The sequence below is a fragment of the Colossoma macropomum genome, unplaced genomic scaffold (assembly GCF_904425465.1).
Source record: "Colossoma macropomum unplaced genomic scaffold, Colossoma_macropomum, whole genome shotgun sequence".
NCBI lineage: Eukaryota > Metazoa > Chordata > Actinopteri > Characiformes > Serrasalmidae > Colossoma > Colossoma macropomum.
Genome location: NW_023494803.1, coordinates 5,514,195 through 5,535,204, shown reverse-complemented (window position 1 = coordinate 5,535,204; position 21,010 = coordinate 5,514,195). Strand labels below are relative to the sequence as shown.

Genomic DNA, 21,010 nt, shown 5'->3' with positions numbered 1-21,010 from the left:
TCAATGCCAGAACACCTATCAGCACATAGTTTGCTTGCCAATATGTTCCTCAAAAACACAAAAGTCAGACTTAAAGATATAACATAAAAGCAAAATGCCAAAATGCCCCCTCCTTGTACATATAGGGCACTATTTTGGTGTAGAGGCCTTTATTTCATGGCTAAGGTAGTGTGCCCTATATAGGGAGCAGGGACTGATTTCCTATTTCCTAGGGTACATCGGTTGTGTAGTACGTATCACGGTGCATTGTGGGAAAGGTCGAGTGCACTTTTCGAGCGCCACTCCAACATAGTGCACTATATAGTGAATAGGACACAGCTTTGGACACAGCTAAGAAGAGCTTTCTCAGTCCCAAATGGTGCCCTTGCAGTCCTGCAGTCGTCATCTGCACAAGCCCACAAGATCGTGATGTGTCTAGATTTTTTGCCTTTCAAAGGGCTTACAGGTGCCCTCTATGTGCCCTGATTGCAGCTATCAGCGAGGACTGCGTCACCCTCCTACCTAAAATTTCTTTGTGAGAAAGGCGAGGACCAATTGGGGTCAATGGTTTTGCTTATACGGTGGAGAATAAGAAGATACTTAGACGTAAGTTAAATGCATTTGTTTATTAATTTAGCTTAAACTGCATTCTGCTTGTAATCTGAATCTACCTCCTTTAGAAAAGCAAACGAGCTCATTAAACAGAACGAGTAAGGCCAATAACAAAATCTCACACATGCAAACCCTGCATGTCACACGAGTCTGTCCCAAACACACTCCCTCTAGATCTCTTTTGGCCAACTCTTCTTTGCAGAGTTGTTTTAATTCGGCTATATTGGAGGGCTTTCGAGAATCAACTGCCCGTTTAAGGTCTCGCCACAGCATCTCAATGGGATTCAAGTCAGGATTCGGCCACTCCATAACTTTCTTTCTTTTGAGCCATTCAGAGGTGGACTTACTTGTGTGCTTTGGATCATTGTCCTGCTGCACAACTGCACTCAAACTGACTTGTAGACATTCTCCTTCAGGATTTTCTGATAGAGAGCAGAATTCATGGTTCCATGGTATGACAAGTTGTCCAGGTCCCGCAGAAGCAAAGCAGCCCCAGACCATCACACTACCACCACCATGTTTCACTGTTGGTATGAAGTTCTTATGGTGGTAGGAGTGTTAGCTTTATGCTAGATGTACGGGATCTATGTCTTCTAAAACATTCCACCTTTGATTCATCAATCCACAGAATATTATCCCATCTAAAAGGTTTTCGGCAAATTCAAGACTAGCCTTTGTGTTCTTTTTGGTCAGCAGTGGTTTGCGCCTTGCAGCTCTCCCATGGATGCCATTTTTGCCCAGTGTCTTTCTTATTATGAAATTGTGTACATTGACCTTAACTAAGGCCAGTGAGGCCTGTAGCTCTTTAGATGTTCATCTGGGCTCCTTTTTGACCTCCTGAATGAGTCGTTGATGTGCTCAAAGTGAAATTTGGTAGGCCGACCACTCCTGGGACGGTTCACCACTGTTCAAAGTTTTTTTCATTTGTGGATAACGGCTCTCACTGCGGGTCGCTTGGCAATGGCTTTGTAACCCTATCCAGACTGGTAGATTTCAATGACTTTGTTTCACATCTGTATTTGAATCTCTTTAGACATCATGTGCTGCTGTTTGAGACCTTCTAACCTTCTTCACATTGCCAGACAGGTTCTATTTAAGTGATGTTTAGATTCAACAGGTCTGGCAGTGATCATGTCTGGGTGTGGTGAGTGACATTGAACCCAAATTCAATTGAATTTGGTTAACTGGTTGATAGAGCAGCTAAGGTAAAGCTACTCTTTTTTCATAGAGCCAAGTAGGGCTGAACAGCATTTTTCCCTCAATAAATGAAATCACCATTTAAAAACAGCATTTTGTGTTTACTTTGGTTATGTTTGTCTAATATTAAAAGTGGTTTTGATGATCTGAAACATTCAACTGTGACAAATATGTAAAAATATGATAAATTGCACAGAGTGAAGTTTAAACTATTATCCTTTAAATTTCAACATTTCATGTAACTCAGAAGACGCACGTAGTTGCAGTGGTTGTAAATATGTTAATCCCAAAGGTGTTCTATTGTATTCAGATCCGATGACTGGGAAAGCTACTGAAAACACTGAACTTACTGTCATGTTCATAAACCAGTTTGAGACAAGTTTTGCTTTGTGAACTGGTGCATTATCGCACTAGCCATTACAGGATGGGTAAATTGTGGCCATGAGGGGATAGACATGGTCAGCAACAATATTCAAATAGGCTGTGGGAATCAAACGATGATTGACTGGTATTAACAGGCCGAAAATGTGCTAAGAAGACATTCCCCACACCATTACCCCACCTCCACCAGCCTGGTCTATTAACACGAGGCAGGTTGGGTCCATGGATTCATGTAGTTTACACCAAATTCTGACCCAACCATGTGTTTGCCTCACCAGAAATTGAGATTCATCAGACCAGGCTATGTTTTTCTAGTCTTACACTGTCCAGTTTTGGTGGGCCTCTGCCCCCTGCAGGCACAGCTTTCTGTTCTTGGCTGACAGAAGTGGAACCTGTCGTGGTTTTCTGCTGTTGTAGCCCATCCACCTCATTCTGAGGTGCTTTTATCCTCACCACAATTGAACAGAGTGGTCATCTGCATTACCATAGCCTTTCTGTCAGCTCAAACTGGTCAGACCATTTTCTGTTGACCTCCCTCATCAACAAAACATTTCCATCTGCAGAACCGTCGCTCACTGGATGTTTTTTCTTTATTGCACCATTCTGAGAAATTCTGGAGACTGATCTGAGGAGATCAGCCATTATAGAAATGCTGAAACCAGCCCCTCTGGCACCAGCAATCATGCTGCTGGACAGCATTTGCATGATTTTATGCACTGCGCTGCTCCCACGCGATTGGCTGATTAGATAAATGCATGAAAGTGTACAGGTGTTCCTAATAAAGTGCTTGGTGAGTGTATATACAAATAGTACACTGTACTGTTTTTAATGTTGTAAGCATTCACAAAGCTTAACAATGTAATTTGAGAGGGAAGATCCGTCAGCATTACTGCTGCCAAAGTAAGGGGCGGGTGAAAAGACTTGCCAAATGAGATGAAGTATGACGGAAATGCTTTTTAATCAAATGAATGACCTGTATATTAATATCACAATATTCTGGACTGAATTATTTTCGAAAGAAACTGGTTACAATCCTGTCATGTGTTTCATACATTGCTAAGTATAAAGTTGTCTCGGATCGCAAGTTATACAAATACATTTTTTTGGCTACATTTACAGTCCAATAAAATAAACCACAGCCATATAAAACAACTAATAAAAGGCACCCATTCTTAGTAGACATGGTTTTACTCAGGTTCTACAACCCTTTCGTTTTTTTTTCTGGTTAAATTTATAAGTTAAGAATCAAAACTGCAGAGAATGTGTCAACAGCAAAGAAAAAAAAATCCCAGTCACCTCAAAATATTACAGAGAAAAAGGGCCCCATCAACATTTAATTTAGGACTGAGATGAATTACAGATATCTACACCATTAGGCTTGATAATACATTGAAGGGGATGTCTGATACATGACTGTCATGGTTATCAGATCCAATTGCAACGTAACATTTGGAAAAGGGTTTTCTCTTTTTAGTGTACTTTGTAGAATAGCCTTCACACGACTAGAGTTCTCTGTGCAAGAGCAATATCTAAACGGCATTGCTTGATAAAACTATACCTTTTCAGTGGGTACAAAGTTAATTACATTAAATACATCAACTCTGTACACTTCAAGACTCACTGTGGAGGAATAATCCGGGTAAAATAAAAAGTAAATAAAAAAGAAAATAAAGGATCCATGCTCCTTCTTCTGCATCATGTAAACAGTCCAGCAGTGTACCTCCCCCCGGTGCGCTGTATCAGTGTCCAAGCAACGTGCCATTTAAGGCCCGTGGTCCAATCAGACGCCAGTATACAGGGACAGGAAGTAGATATACAAAAGGAAGATGGGGTATATGAGGAGCGGCTTCTTTGTCTTGAACTCGTCACCAACGAGTAGCGACGCGGCGCTGTACGCAGCCCAGAATACTCCACCGAGCTGGAAATGAAGCATAAAAACATCATTATATAATGGAATGAAAAAATGATCAGCAAACAACAAACAAAAACCTTATCAGACTTTTAAATTTAATACCATTTTGGTACTGATCAAATTATACCAGAGCAGTAATAGTGAGTGGTATGGCCAAAAACTTTGAATATTAAATAATAAAAAAAAATTATAGCATACACCAATCAGACATAACATTATGACCACCTCCTTGTTTCTGCACTCATTGTCCATTTTATCAGCTCCACTTACTATATAGGTGCACTTTGTAGTTCTACAGTTACAGACTGTAGTCCATCTGTTTCTCTGCATACTTTGTTAGCCCCCTTTTACCCTGTTCTTCAGTGGTCAGGACCCCCATGGACCCTCACAGAGCAGGTACTATTCGGGTGGTGGATCATTCTCAGCACTGCAGTAACACTGATGTGGTGGTGGTGTGTTAGTGTGTGTTGTGCTGGTCTGAATGGATCAGACACAGCAGTGCTGCTGGACTTTTTAAACACCTCAGTGTCACTGCTGGACTGAGAATAGTCCAGCAACCAAAAATATCCAGCCAACAGCGTCCTGTGGGCAGCGTCCTGTGGGCAGCGTCCTATGACCACTGATGAAGGACTAGAGGATGACCAACACAAACTGCGCAGCAGCAGATGAGCTATCGTCTCTGACTTTACATCTACAAGGTGGACCGACAAGATAGGAGTGTCTGATAGAGTGGACAGTGAGTGGACACAGTGTTTAAAAACTCCAGCAGCACTGCTGTGTCTGATCCACTCAGACCAGCACAACACACACTAACACACCACCACCACGTCAGTGTTACTGCAGCGCTGAGAATGATCCACCACCCAAACAGTACCTGCCACTGAAGAACAGGGTAAAAGGGGGCTAACAAAGTATCAGAGAAACAGATGGACTACAGTCTGTAACTGTAGAACTACAAAGTGCACCTATATAGTAAGTGGAGCTGATAAAATGGACAGTGAGGGTAGAAACAAGGAGGTGGTCATAATGTTACGCCTGATCAGTGTAATTACTATTTCTTACAGTTTACGTTTTATATTCAAATAAAGCCATGACTTCAATAGAAACCTGGAGGTTATCAGTGCCCTATTAAGCTTAACGTGTCTTCTTTGTTTAATAAGAATAATTTTTATTACAACAACCTAAGTAAAGCTGAAATCCTTTTATCGTGTAAAACAGTGAAAATAGAACTGAACAGCACAGAGTCAAACCTATGTGAATACTGCTTTCTGGCACTAGCCGTGTTGTTTCATGCCTAATTTCTAAAAGACAGAAGTTGGCTTCTTAATCGCAAGCTTTTTGTTCAAAATTTACATTCTGCCTTAAATGAAGCAGCAGTTACATTCAAATCAAATGAAATTCAGTTTCATCAAATTTCTCAAGTAATTTGACTCACGTGAGTCTCGTCAGGCGGTACGAGAGGAAACTATCGCAGCAAGCGCTCCGCTGACCGTGTTAGGCTAAAGCTAATCCCAAAAGACCAACCATTACTTCATGTTCACTGACACAGTGTCTGTGTTTACATGCAAAGATTTTTGCCAATCTGACTGAATACAATCCGATTACAGATTTAGATTGAGGTGTTTATTCTGAGTCTACCCAACAATCTGATGGAAGATCTCTGTTTACATGCTCACTACAAGTAATCCGATCCAAAATTACGCGCATGTGTAGAGAACCACTTAGTGTAAAGGTTACCATGACAACGAGCATCACGTGAGTCCAGTCAGAGTGAGACGAGCAGCAGTGAGCAGCGCTTGTGTTTTTAATTGCTTTAAAATGATGTCAGACTCAGGAAAACGTCCTTCACATGTCCTTATTAAAGAAGGCCGAGAGGAAGACGTCGTGTTCCGAGACACATAAGCTGGACGTCCGTCCCACCACCGTCTTTTAAAGATCAGAGCATAAACTTCGTCTCCTCTGCTGACCAGTTTCTGCTCCGCCATGTTGAACGTTATAAACTTTCACTATGACGTGACGAACATGATCAGAACGGACTTAAACTTTCCGATAGGGAATGTAATCAGATACAGGCGTTTACACGGATATTATTCTTCTATTTAATGGATTACGTACAGGATTACCCACCTTGTTTAAATGAATAGAAAATTTATTCCGAATGGCCTCAATTGGACGGGTGTTTTCCGATTGAGGTGTTTATATAAAAGTATTATATTTCTATTGAGCTATTAGTCAGATTTTTATTAACAGATTTTTAGGCTGCATGTAAACATGGCTAAATTATCAAAAAATAGTTGTCATTCAATACCGAATGTCTGCTGATTGGCTGTCTAATTTGCGTTCTATAAGCATATTATTCACCCCAGCCCTTCTTGTCTGGACCGCAATCCGTTACGGTCAGTAAACACACACAGGTCCAGCACCTCACACTCACTGTAATTAAAAAGGAGGTACTGAAAAAAGGATTGTTCAGAAATTGGTACCAAAACTGAGGCAGCGGTATCAAAATCAGAGATATCATAAACATGCCCAGCTATAATGAAGGCAAAAACATGCAAAGAACCGAGATCTGCTCCCTGGTGGAGAGTAAAAAGGTTGAGCTTGTTCAGAAAGAAGGATGCCGGTTTATTGATTTCAGTCGGTTGATTGACGGACGCTCTCCGCCACTACAGACCACGCTGTGCAGCACAGTGAGCCTGATTAGGCACCTTGTGGATGTGTTTGCAATCTGGCTAATAATCTGTTGTCCCCATAGACGGCATGTAACACTTAACATCAAGTCGGTCCGTGCATTTGTTTCACTGGAACCCAAAACACCTTGGAAATGATTAGGTAATATAATAAGCTAATAGAAATAATATGATAATTATATCGCTATTAGCACAAATGCAAGCTATAACACTGTAGTGCTATTGCACTGATGTGTTTATCGCAATAATTCTGCAGATAAAAACATGTTTGTCTAAATTTGCTTTATTGTTCATGCTTAATTCAGTACAACTCTGATCTCTGATGTTACTGTTCACACTAGCACTGGTTTAGTTTGTTCAACATCCGGGTTCCAGGCTACATGTCTTAATTATGGACCAGCTACTCCCTTATCATTCATCTAATCCACAGTGTTAGTATGACACATTTTCCCTAATTCTTGTTATACTTACCTTTATGAGTGTAGAGACAATGTCAAAACTCCCAGTAATCAGGAGAACCGGAGCTATTACGATGAGCGGGAGCAACGAGTATCCAATCACTCCGAGGACTTGACCGTAAGAAACCTACATGAAAACAAACAACACTGGTCTGACTACATTATGGCTTTGTAAAGCAGGTAAAAGTGGCCCAAGTCCGATCTTTTTCCCTGTATGTGACACAGATTTGTGTCTGTGTGTCAGTGTGAACAGATAAACACACTGAATCTGACATTTTCAATTCCGATTTGAGGCGCTTTCATATGTGGTACTGAAATCCGATACGTATCCGGTCCAATGCGACTCAGTCTGACTTTTACGTCAATCCAACTCGACATTTGTCATAATTTCGTGCTGCTGAGACTCAAACGTTTAGGAGGAGACCGAGGCTGCAGCATCAGAGAACAGTTTAAAGAATCCGAGGACACGAACCAAAGAAGTGGCCGAATAACGAGCCCTTTTTACGGCGAACTCGAACACTGTGGGTGATGAGTCCAGCTGTCAACCACTGGAACTTTATAATCACTCCTGTGATGCTGGCGAAGACGAAACTGAAAGCTCTGGGAGCGACAGGCGTTCACTGGCCGTTATGACTGTTTGTGTCTGGACGAGCCACGTGAAGCACTGTTCTTTTGCGCATGTGGGTCGGTTTAGGAGCTGATCTGTTCAGACTGATGTCGCATACAGATCACATTTAAAAGATAATGTGAACAGCCAAACAAAAAAATCAGATTTGCTGAGAAAATCAGATTTGGGCCACTTTTACCTGCTGTGTAAATGTAGCCTATGACATGGATTGGCAGATGTCATCCTCCTCTGGTGACCCATTACACATAAAAGTCTGTGTAAATTTGATTATTTTCCTATTTTTACTCCCGTGAGCGCCACCGCTACTATTAACAATTCCAAAGATGGATCAGCTCTACTTGTTAGAACACTAACATTACCTCTCCGCCAAGCACTCGTGCAAGAAGGAAAATTGTCAGAGATCCAAATATCCAAATGGTAATTATCCAGGACACAACCTAGAAAATGAAAATGAGAAACTTGTTTATGTCACATCAGAGAATTATACAGAGCTGGTGATCATAACAGAAGCGTTTAAATGTTTAATGAGGATTTAATTTCATTCCCGAAATTAAAATTGAGTTCAAGCTCAAGTGTTGAATTTCTTAATAAGCCAAAATGCATTTTAAGGAAAATACGTGTTTCGGATTTTACGGGATCACTGGCAAACCTGTATTCTAGAAATGAACACAAGGCTAGTCCTCACCCGAAACTGTCCATAGATGGAGATCATGGAGAAGAGTAGCACGACAGCCAGCGGTCCCCAGAAGTCAGGATTGTCCCGGACCACCTGCCTGTTGAAGCCCAGGGATGGCATAGGCATCAGCACACACCTGACCTTATAGTAGATGTCCTTCAGGTCAATATCCAGCTCCTCCCTATACAAAAGGGTCACATCTTTAGAGAAGCATGAGATGGTAAACAGGTAGGCTTGAACTTCTGTTTGATGAGGTACAAGAATCAAGACAGCTATATGTAATAACACGTAAATGTAGCTTTGCACATTGGGATGTGAATTGGTTTTTATAGTCTTGCACAGTGTCACTTTACTGCTTTATGTAATTTATTGTAATTTATTTTTATTTTATTTTATTATTCCTGCTTTTTTGTGACCTCTGTAGGAGAGACGCCATACGAAATTACCTCAGTATAATGGCAAAGACTCTATTCTATACTGCCTCCACAATAGAAGGTTAGATGGCAACTCTAAGACTTACAGCAGAGGCTTAGTGTCCTCAGCCTCATCCTCCTCTACCTCCAGCAGCCAGCCATAACCTCTCTGCCTGAGGAACGTGGCAGCGTATGCATCCCTGCTGTGATCGCTGCCCATGTTCAGCTTGATGTCTGGGGCATCAATGGTGCCGCTCAGTTCTGCAGTAAAAGGCAAAGCAAGGCAAGTTTATTTACACCGATCAGGCGGAACATTATGACCACCTCCTTGTTTCTACACTCATTGTCCATTTTATCAGCTCCACTTACTATATAGGTGCACTTTGTAGTTCTACAGTTACAGACTGTAGTCCATCTGTTTCTCTGATACTTTGTTACCCTGTTCTTCAGTGGTCAGGACCCCCATGGACCCTCACAGAGCAGGTACTATTTGGGTGGTGGATCATTCTCAGCACTGCAGTAACACTGATGTGGTGGTGGTGTGTTAGTGTGTGTTGCGCTGGTCTGAGTGGATCAGACACAGCAGTGCTGCTGGAGTTTTTAAACACCTCAGTGTCACTGCTGGACTGAGAATAGTCCACCAACCAAAAATATCCAGCCAACAGTGTCCCGTGGGCAGCATCCTGTGACCACTGATGAAGGACTAGAGGATGACCAACACAAACTGTGCAGCAGCAGATGAGCTATCGTCTCTGACTTTACATCTACAAGGTGGACTGACAAGGTAGGAGTGTCTAATAGAGTGGACAGTGAGTGGACACAGTGTTTAAAAACTCCAGCAGCACTGCTGTGTCTGATCCACTCAAAACAGCGCAACACACACTAACACAGGACCACCACGTCAGTGTTACTGCAGTGCTGAGAATGACCCACCACCCAAATAGTACCTGCTCTGTGAGGGTCCATGGGTGTCCTGACCACTGAAGAACAGGGTAAAAGGGGGCTAACAAAGTATCAGAGAAACAGATGGACTACAGTCTGTAACTGTAGAACTACAAAGTGCACCTATATAGTAAGTGGAGCTGATAAAATGTTATGCCTGATTGGTGTATATATGCTTAAAAACACAAATAAAACATGATTAAAACAATAAATTTAAAAGAGAAAATCATTAAATTAAAATTTAAATTAGAAATTAGGATAGTTAAATAATCAAAATAAAAACTAAAAGTTTGAAAAAAGTGCTGTTACAGAGGAAAAAGGGCTCGAAACGCTAACAGTGTTTAAACTGAGCTGAAAGCTGCTCAAACAGGATCATTTTGAGCCTGGATTTAAAAGTGTCCACTGTCTGGGCTCTTCTAAAGCTCTCTGTCAACCGGGTCCATATAAGAGCAGCATAGCAGCATAAGCCAGTAATAGTGTCTTAAAGTCTATTCTGTGACAGACTGGTAGCCAGTAAAAGGCGGTACTGTCAGTAGCTGAACAGTAATGAGAATGTATGGTCAGTTGTCTAAACGTACTGTCAGACGGCAAACTGTTATGGCAATGACTAAACTGTGCTGTCAGTAGCCAAACTAGATCATCAGTGGACGAACCACACTGTCAGTAACCTATCGGTATTACCATATTGTCAATGACTACACTGTACTGTCAGCAGCCAAACTACAGTCAGTAGCCTGATTGTACTGGTAGTAGCCAAACTATCATGTAAGTAGCTAAACTCTTGTTGGCAGCCACTGTACAGTACTGGCAGTAGCCAAACCATGTTGTTAGTACCACTGTTAGTACTGTCAGTAGTGAAACTATAGTGTCAGAAGCCAATCAGTAGCCAAACTATATCATTACTAGCCACACTGTACTGTAAGTGCACAAATACTATTGACAGTACCCAAACTGGTCACTGGCCAAACGATACTGTCAGTAGAAAAATTGTACTTTTAGTCACCAAATGGTAACGGTCAGCTGTCAGACACTACCGTCAGTGGTCAAACTAGTGTCAGCAGCCAAACTGTACTGTAAGTAATCAAACTCTATTGTCACTGGCAAAACTATACTGTCATGATTTAAACTATGTTGTAAGGTGTCAGCAGCTAAACTGTACTGTAAACAGCCCGACGACAGCGTCAGAACGAAAAACTGTGCTGTCAGTAGCCAAACCATATTTGCAGTAGCCGATGCATACTGGCAGTAACCAAACAGCACTGTCAGTATCCAAACTGTATTACTGTACTGTCAGTAGCTAAACTACCAGTGTGGGTTACCAGGCTGTACCGTCAGTGCCTAAAACTGTATTGTCACTGTTGTCAGCAGCCAAGCTGCAAAGTCACTTACCAGACTGTAGAGTCAGAAGCCAAACTGTATCAGTAGTCAAATTATAGTGTCTGTAGCCAAACTGTATCGTCAGTAGTCAAATTATAGTGTCTGTAGCCAAACTGTGTCATCAGTAGTCAAATTATAGTGTCTGTAGCCAAACTGTATCATCAGTAGTCAAATTATAGTGTCTGTAGCCAAACTGTGTCGTCAGTAGTCAAATTATAGTGTCTGTAGCCAAACTGTGTCGTCAGTAGTCAAATTATAGTGTCTGTAGCCAAACTGTATCATCAGTAGTCAAATTATAGTGTCTGTAGCCAAACTGTGTCGTCAGTAGTCAAATTATAGTGTCTGTAGCCAAACTGTATCAGTAGTCAAATTATAGTGTCTGTAGCCAAACTGTGTCGTCAGTAGTCAAATTATAGTGTCTGTAGCCAAACTGTGTCGTCAGTAGTCAAATTATAGTGTCTGTAGCCAAACTGTGTCATCAGTAGTCAAATTATAGTGTCTGTAGCCAAACTGTATCATCAGTAGTCAAATTATAGTGTCTGTAGCCAAACTGTGTCGTCAGTAGTCAAATTATAGTGTCTGTAGCCAAACTGTGTCAGTCAGTAGTCAAATTATAGTGTCTGTAGCCAAACTGTGTCAGTCAGTAGTCAAATTATAGTGTCTGTAGCCAAACTGTGTCGTCAGTAGTCAAATTATAGTGTCTGTAGCCAAACTGTGTAGTCAGTAGTCAAATTATAGTGTCTGTAGCCAAACTGTATCGTCAGTAGTCCAACTATAGTGTGAGTAGCCAAACTGTAACTGTAACTGAAACCAAAATATCATGTCACTAGCCAAAATATAGTGTCAGTAGCCAAAATGTGTCGTCACAAGTCAAACTCTAGTGTCAGTAGCCAAACTGTATCGTCACTAGTCAAATTATAGTGTCAGTAGCAAAACTGTATCGTCAGTAGTCCAACCAGTGTCAGTAGCCATACTGTATTGTCACTAGCCAAAACATTGTGACACTAACCAAACTGTGTCGTCAGTAGTCAAATTATAGTGTCTGTAGCCAAACGGCGTCGTCACAAGTCAAACTATAGTGTCAGTAGCCACACTGTACTGTCACTAGTCGAACTATAACGTCAGTAGCTAAGCTACAGTGTCAGTAGCTGAACTGTCGCGACTTGGCCGCAGCTCTTAGCTGACAGTGACAGTCCAGCCATGAGAAGGCTGTGAGTTTTGGGTCTGAGATAAACGAGCGTCGTGTTTTAATCATCTCTTGAACAAATCAGCGCTGCGGTTCGTGGATTTTCAGTGCCAGGACTGCTAGGTGGCAGTTAGCTAACTAGCTAGCCAGCTACATAGATTCCCAGCGCCACAGCGTCAAAACACACAGCACAACGACACAACCTGAGAGTCTGAGCTGATTTATATGAACATAATAACGCCATTCTGGGTCTCGGTCCGGTTTCTGTAGCTGATCTGGCCCCGTGAGGTGACGCTACCTTCGGCGTCAGTCGACGAGACGAAGGTAAAATCTCCGTTGGTCGGAGAGAACTGCATCGTTGGCGGTTAACGCTGATCAGTCCCGCAGCTCGAACTCCCTTCAGCGGTCAGGCAGAGACACGGAGACGGTGATGGTCGAGCGGCGATCACACCATCCTCCGAAATAAATGATTTTACGCGTTTGAAGTTCGGCCTCGGCCCGTTCGGTACAGCAGAAAAACAGAGGAAGTGCAGCAGACGCGACACGTCAAATCCCCACAGCGCGGCGGCGGGACGAGCGCCCTCCAGCGCCGAGTCTGAGACACCACTGTTTCTACGCTCACTGCCCATTTTATCAGCTCCACTTACTATATAGGTGCACTTTGTAGTTCTACAGTTACAGACTGTAGTCCATCTGTTTCTCTGCATACTTTGTTAGCCCCCTTTTACCCTGTTCTTCAGGACCCCCATGGACCCTCACAGAGCAGGTATTATTTGGGTGGTGGATCATTCTCAGCACTGCAGTGACACTGACGTGATGGTGGTGTGTTGGTGTGTGTTGTGCTGATACGAGTGGATCAGACACAGCAGTGCTGCTGGAGTTTTTAAACACTGTGTCCACTCACTGTCCACTCTATTAGACACTCCTACCTTGTCGGTCCACTTTGTAGATGTAAAGTCAGAGACGATAGCTCATCTTCTGCTGCTGCACAGTTTGTGTTGGTCATCCTCTAGTCCTTCATCAGTGGTCACAGGACGCTGTTGGCAGGATATTTTTGGTTGGTGGACTATTCTCAGTCCAGCAGCGACACTGAGGTGTTTAAAAACTCCAGCAGCACTGCTGTGTCTGATCCACTCGCACCAGCACAACACACACTAACACACCACCACCACGTCAGTGTTACTGCAGTGCTGAGAATGATCCACCACCCAAATAGTACCTGCTCTGTGAGGGTCCATGGGGGTCCTGACCACTGAAGAACAGGGTAAAAGGGGGCTAACAAAGTATCAGAGAAACAGATGGACTACAGTCTGTAACTGTAGAACTACAAAGTGCACCTATATAGTAAGTGGAGCTGATAAAATGGACAGTGAGCGTAGAAACTAGGAGGTGGTTTGACTGGTTATGGTTATACAAGGGGTGTCTGACACAGGACTCCGTTCTTGGGAGTACTGAAATGTTTAAACATATGTTTTGTTATTAAATTAGTAAGTTATTAAATTATGATATGATACAATTAAGATTAAAACCTACCACCAGAGGTGCAAAGTAATGAATAACATTCACTCATTATAGTATTTCAGTACATTTTTGGTACGTTTTTTTGAGTAGAATAAATTTTACTTCTGTTTGTTTTTGTTTACGATAATGCAGCTACATTTTATTTCTACCTTTATTTTTATTTGAGCAATAGAACACGAGAGGGAGTGTGTTATTGCAAAATAACAACATGGCTGTGAACTATTTTGTGATAAGACACTCCTCCCGTGTTTTTTTGTTTTTATACAACAGTTAAATAAATAAAGTAATAAATTAATAAACTGGGCCGTGAACGCGGCGTTCAATATGTTTTAATGTTCGCAGTTCCTTCACCAAATTATTGTTCCTTAACAAGCAGCTTGTTGCTACGTCAGAGTAACGAGCTCCGCCCACTCGCTGCACAGCCGGCAGTTCATTCTCCAGCTCCTTACACTGAATTCCCAAACTGTCATCACCACTGAGCAGCTTTTCAGTCGGCAGCTGTGACAGAAGAACCTAAACAACCTGGAATCAGCCAGAAATGAACCCAATACCATTCGCCAAACATGTAGTCTGATCTTAAGAGTCTGACCAAATCGGACTGAGCCATAAAACTGATGCAATATCAAGTTCAGCTCAGTTTTGTCAGTTTTTGCCAGATCAGTATTAATGTTGTTTTGTTCCAGCCAGTCTGTAAAGCATCTTACAGCCCATTTAGTTTGGCGAATGGTGTTGGGTTCATTTCTGGCTGATTCCAGGTTGTTCAGCTGTTCTTCTGTCACAGCTGCCGACTGAAAAGCTGCTCAGTGGTGATGACAGTTTGGGAATTTAGTGTCGTCTCATCTTCAGAATCTGACCAAATTGGCTGTCGGTCAAATGTGATCTTAAAGGTGTCCATTTTCTGTTTGTGGCAAAGTAAGAAGTAAAAACGTTCAAATGGCTTGAGCGTCTCCTACAGCTGTCAAAGTTGTTGCTTAGCAACGGCATCTCAGTGGAGTGATGCAGTGTTTGTAAAAAAACGTGCTGTTATGGTGAAATGACAGCTTCTCAACCAATCAGCTTGCCTGGCCGGAACTAACTGTTGTATAAAAACCATTACAGAGTAAAAAGAAATGTACATTTCAGACATACATTGAAAGACAATCGAAACACAGCAGCTACAACACAATGGTTCAGCTCTATTCAGTTACCAGCAGAATAGAAACAAGTTAAAAGTCTTCATGGTCTTTTTTTACTCAATATGTCTGAACTAGGTCATCACTATAAAACCCTTGGTGAGCTGAATGATAGGTTCCAAGGAAATATACAGTAAACCACCGGTGTATTCAAGTGTTTGTTCAAAGAGACTCATTTCACACATCACTGCATCTGCCTTTGAGGACAGGAGGTGTTGCCTGGCTATAAATGTGAAAAGAAATCTGACCCAAACATTTACACACTTTAGCTGGCTGTATACTTTATATGGATTTCAAATATTATTCCATGTTATTACTACATAATCGCTGTGTGGTTACACTATGATTTTGTTCAGCTGTGACAGTACAGAGCAGATATAAGTAAAAGAGTACACAGATCGAATTTTTATTATTATACACAAATAAGGTTACAGCCTACATTGCAATGTTCCATAAAAGAATATTATACAACAGTTAGTTCCACTGAGCAGCTTTTCAGAGGGCAGCTGTGACAGAAGAACATCTAAACAACCTGGAATCAGCCAGAAATGAACCCAATACCATTCGCCAAACGTGTAGTCTGATCTTCAGAGTCAGACCAAATCGGACTGAGCCATAAAACTGCCGCAGTAAAAACAAAAAAGCTGCTCAGTGGTGACAGTTTGGGAATTCAGTGTAAGGAGCTGGAGAACGAACTGCCGGCTGTGCAGTGAGTGGGCGGAGCTCGTTACTCTGACGTAGCAACGAGCTGCTCGTTAAGGAACTATAATTTGGTGAAGGAACTGCGAACATTAAAACATATTAAACGCCCGCGTTCACAGCCCAGTTTATTAATTTATTACTTTATTTATTTAACTGTTGTATAAAAGCAATAGAGCACTCGAGGAGTGTGTTACCGCCAATAACATCACAGCTGTGATGATCTACAGTGACCAAATCACAGCCGTGATGTTATTTTGTGATAACACACTCCCTCTCGTGTTCTACTGCTTAACTGGCAGGGATGTACACTGCTGTCGGATTGTGTCCAGTCACTCTCACTTTTTCTCTTCCTCAGGCATCTTGTTTGGTCTCCTAACAGCCTTGCCATGTTGTCCATGCTGGGAATACCAAGCTGCTGCATGGCGTGGTGTCGTAAAGCGTTATGCAGTTCTTGTGAGGGGTCTCTAACCCGCCCCTATAAAGTTACATAGCGCTAAAGGAAGTTTTCTGGGCCCGGAGTGGCAATGACAGAGACGCCATTGTCCCTATTACACATCAGGGTACCATCAAAAGGACCTTGTTATTTTAAGGCAAAATTGTTACATAATGTTGCTGTATGACTAATATATATGTAAATGACCTCTGTTTTGATTGGCTGCCTTATACTGTGCCCTGTTTAAAAATCAGCCTGGGTTGAAACACTCATTAGAACTTCAGCAGGAATGAGTGGAGCTAAACTGCTGTAGGTTGAATAGGTGGATCTTCATGAATGTGATGGTTTTTGTGACATCACAAAAAGAGTGAATTCAAAACAGGCTGTTTTTGCAGCTTAGTTTGCATATATGGGCCATATGAAACGGGGAATGAATAGTATGTTTAGAAATGTTTACAATGCTACACCAAACTCTTTTATTTAAAAAAAAAAACAGTTTTCTACAGAAGTCCAGAGAGGCCATGAGGTAGATATAATTTTCTGGATTGTTATTTGAGATAATGAGTTCATTATTTTGTTATCTCAAGATAACAAAATTGTTACCTTAAAATAACAAGTTACTCGTTATATCGAGATGTTATCTTAAGATAATGAGCTAATTATCTTGTGATCTAAAGATAACAATGTTGTTAACAATGTCGATAACGAGTTATTAATCTTGCTAGTTTGAGAAAACAACATTGTTATAATGAAATAACGAGTTACTTGTCTTGTTATCCCAAGATAATAAAATTGTTGCCTTGAAATAACAATTATTTGTCATCTTGGGATAACAAAAGTTGTTATCTTAAGATAACACGCTAAGTATCTTGTGATCTCAAGATAACAAAGTTGTTATCTTGTGATAACGAGTTACTTGTCTTGTTATCTCAAGTTAACAAAACTGTTATCTTGAAATAATGTTACTTGTCTTTTTATCTCAAGATAACAAAATTGTTACCTTGAAATAACAAGTTACTTGTTATCTCGAGAAGTTGTTATCTTAAGATAACGAGCTAATTATCTTGTGATCTCAAAATAACAAATTTGTTATCTTGTGATAACTAGTTATTTATCTTGTTATTTTGAGATAACAAAATTGTTATCTTGAAATAACGAGTTACTTGTCTTGTTATCTCATGTTAACAAAATTGTTATCTTGAAATAACGAGTTACTTGTCTTGTTATCTCAAGATAACAAAATTGTTATCTTGAAATAACGGGGTACTTATTTCAGCTTTGTCATATGGAGGGGAAGTAACGTGTGAAATGTGTCAGCACTCGCTGCTGCTGACTGGAGTTGTACTGAGGGCCTTTCGCACTTTTAAAGTTGGTGCTGTTCGCAGCTGCTTTCAGTGGAACAGTTTTCATGTTCCCCCTCAAAACTGCCTTCTTTGCAAGAGCAATGCTCAGTGGGGAGTAGATTAGCATTCACTGGAGCTGCTGGTCATGGAAGATGTCTAGTAGCATAACAGACCATGACTATGCTGCACACCCCCCTGCTGGCACGTGTACGTGTTTATTCGCCAGCCATTTTTTACCTATTAAGCTGTTTCAACATCTTCAGATAACATGGCTTTTTTGGTGATTGTTATTTTCACATATCCATTATTTGATCACTGTGTAGACATCAGTTGATGTTATTATACTGTGAGAGTTGTGGAGAAATTCTTCCAAGAAGAATCCTTTATTCTGGTTGGACGTCCACTGTGCTGTGTTCTGGACACATCCTCGACATCCTGTAGTGTGTAAATCTCACATATGGATGGCAAACAAATAACGATAACAGACATCTACAGTGATATCACATTAATCCAAAGAGGATGGAATGGAGAGGTGATCGTTTTACAAGGAGAATGATTTTTGTCATTTTTTTTGACCAGGGGTGGGGCGGCATCCCCTCACATCCCTCCTCAAATCTAGCCCTGCCTATGAGAGAGGCGATAAGCATTACACAGACTCAGAGACTGACCTCAGCCTAATGTATCACCCTTTTCTTTTTTTATTCAGTACAATCTCATAATAAGTGCTGGATTTTAGGAGGCCTGAGAAGACATTAGAGAAAATAAATCTTCCCCTAAATCATTTAGCAAGATCACCAAGAGTTTTACTGCATATTACCAAAGATAAAGTGTAATGTTGTTTGCCTCTGCTGTAGCTGTTATTCTTAGACAGGCTTTTATGAGAAGTAATTTTGCTGTTATGAGTGAGTTTTTAATATCCTGGGTTTGTTATCCTGAAGAGGAGTTTACTGGTACTTGCCCAGCTGGCAAATGACCAATCTTCAGCGTTGAAATGTGGTTGAAATAGTGTCAGTTGTCGTTTCAATGTTGGAAAAAATGTTGAAAAAAACTTTTAATGTTAAATGGTTGTGAAAATGTTAGCAATATACTAATAAATCATCTGTGTAATTTTACTTTTGAATCAACATAATGTCTTAAACATTCTGCCTTACAAAGCTTTTTTTTCGAGGGACAAAGGATCTCCTGAGTCTGTCGGTTGAGCAGCTCTGTGACAGCAACCTGCCACTAAACATGCTCCTCCTGTCCATGATGATGGTGTGCAGTGTGTTGCCATCATCATCCATAACGGAGAGCAGTTTGTGCAGAGTCCTTCTCTCGGCCACCTTAACCACAGAGTCCAGTTCCACACCGACCGCTGACCCCGCACGCCTGACCAGCTTGTTCAGTCTTATCTTGTCTCTCTTTTTCATGCTTCCTCCCCAACACACCACAGCATAAAAAAGACAGCTGGCAACCACGGTCCGATAGAACATCTGCAGGAGCTTCCTACAGATGTTAAAGGACCCCAGCCTCCTCAGGAAATGGAGCCGGATCTTCCCCTTCACGTACAGGATGTCTGTGTTGGCTGACTAGTCCGACTTATCAAGACAACGCTAAACCACATACTGCATCTGTCACAACAGCATGGCTCCGCAGAAGAAGAGTCTGGGTGCTGAACTGGCCGGCCTGCAGTCCAGCGAAAGAAGACCCAGGACTGTCGAGCAGCTAGAACCCTATATCACACAGGAATGCTGCCATCGATTTCTAAATGAGTTAATATTTTTCATGAAATGGTAAAATGTCTCACTTTTCAACATCAGATATGTGTTCTATGCTCTATTCTGAATAAAATGCGGGTCTATGAGATTTGCAAATCACTGCATTCTGTTTTTATTTACATTTATTTACAATTTATACAGCGTCTCAGCTTTTTTGGAATTGGGGTTGTACAACGTGTACTGTCATTAGAAGCTTCAATTGGCTGTTTTAAATCTAGAACTGCCTTTTTCAAATTTTCCATCCCACCTTAAACAGTAAAGCATCTCCATTCTGGTGCCAACGAATTTTCCATTCCACCTTAAACGCTGCACCCAGTTACATTCTAGTGCCTAACTGTGGCAGAATGTAACTGCTGCACCGTTTAAGGTGGAACTTAAAATCCAAAAAAGAAGCTTCAGCCTTGTCAGAAGGTACCAAAATGGGTTCTTCTATTGTTACGACGTCGAGCTTGTAACAGTAGAGGAACCCTTCTTGGTGCTGTATAGAACGCTTACAGAAAGATTCTACATAGGACCATATACAACACGTTCTCCATCAAGCTGAAGAACGATTTCACCATGCAAAGAACCATTTAAGCATGCCAATGGTTATTTGAGTGTTTGTAGTTCTATATAGAAGCACTGTCTTTACTAAAGAACCCTTGGAGAACCATCTTTTCTGAGAGTGTAGGTTCACTGTTGGTTTTGGATAGTAAATAAAATGGCTATATTTGTGTTGTAGACATCATGACCCCTGGTTCCTATCACCACCACTGTAAAGAGTCTATAAGTTTCTCTGCAACGTACTATTTCACATCAGAGCACTCTGAACGACGCCCGTTTACAAGGACAAGATCAGAGGTCACTAATAGGCGGACTGCGGTCCGAGTCTGGACCCAGACGCTGTCCTATGCGGACCTGGACCTATAACCGATAAATTATGGATAATTATTTGATTTCGACGGGGTGGTCCTATTTTAATCGGCGTATCATTTCTAGCCTTAAGGTAGCTTTAGCGGCCCGGGACACTCACAGACCAATCGCATGCATCGTAAATATCACACGTGACGCTACTCAGCCAATCAGATCTGTGCATTACGCTGAGCACTGAGACTCGAGTGAGAGACGCACACACAGGGGAGGGACGAGGCGAGAAACTTTCTGAGAAGAGAGTCAGAGGGAAGTTATTTCAAGTTATTTCGTGCTCTAAAAAATAAACATTGTTGAAATGTTACTGAATTGTACTTTATTTAATTTGACATTCAGTTATTGACTGTATAAGATGTTGATATACCTACTAGGCTACTTCAGTTTGCTGTATATAGCACTGAATCATGATGCAGGTTAGACATTATGATGTTCCGGACCTTTGCTTGAGGATATTTTCTCTAACTGGACCTTATTGAATTTTAATTAAAGACCCCTGGACCAAATTATTTGGAAATTTTGAAAATTAGGTGGAGCTCCCCTTTAAGGATTCATTTTAATGACGAGCACTGCGCGGAACGGATTTGCCCAGTGGCGTTAGTTCACTTGTGCCGGGGCTTCTTGCTCTGTGATTGGCTGCCTGAAACAGCCCGACCAATGGTGTGCGTTTTGCCCAGTGACGTCACGCTTTACCGCTAAAAGCGAATTCTTGTGCTGTAGTAGCC

The 21,010-nt window shown here is 41.5% G+C and overlaps 1 protein-coding gene across 1 annotated transcript; it reads right to left on the bottom strand.

Moving 5' to 3' along the window:
• Nucleotides 1-3,108: 3,108 nt before the first annotated feature.
• Nucleotides 3,109-13,017, bottom strand: yipf4 (Yip1 domain family, member 4). The gene is made up of 6 exons (XM_036593685.1): nucleotides 12,750-13,017; nucleotides 9,054-9,207; nucleotides 8,543-8,714; nucleotides 8,217-8,294; nucleotides 7,243-7,356; nucleotides 3,109-4,087 (listed from the first exon to the last, which is right to left on the bottom strand). Exons 1-6 carry the CDS (start codon nucleotides 12,805-12,807, stop codon nucleotides 3,950-3,952), a joined length of 714 nt encoding a protein of 237 aa, XP_036449578.1. The 5' UTR covers nucleotides 12,808-13,017; the 3' UTR covers nucleotides 3,109-3,949.
• Between the last annotated feature and the right edge of the window lie 7,993 nt (nucleotides 13,018-21,010).

What these genes read in the sequence shown, in the direction of transcription:
- yipf4 (XM_036593685.1), bottom strand. Translation starts at nt 12,807, where the DNA reads ATGCAGTTCTCTCCGACCAACGGAGATTTTACCTTCGTCTCGTCGACT. An exon ending in CCATCTATGGACAGTTTCGG is followed by an intron (nt 8,295 to 8,542) that starts GTGAGGACTAGC and finishes TTCATTTTCTAG; the next exon opens with GTTGTGTCCTGGATAATTAC. An exon ending in TTGTCTCTACACTCATAAAG is followed by an intron (nt 4,088 to 7,242) that starts GTAAGTATAACA and finishes CTTCATTTCCAG; the next exon opens with CTCGGTGGAGTATTCTGGGC.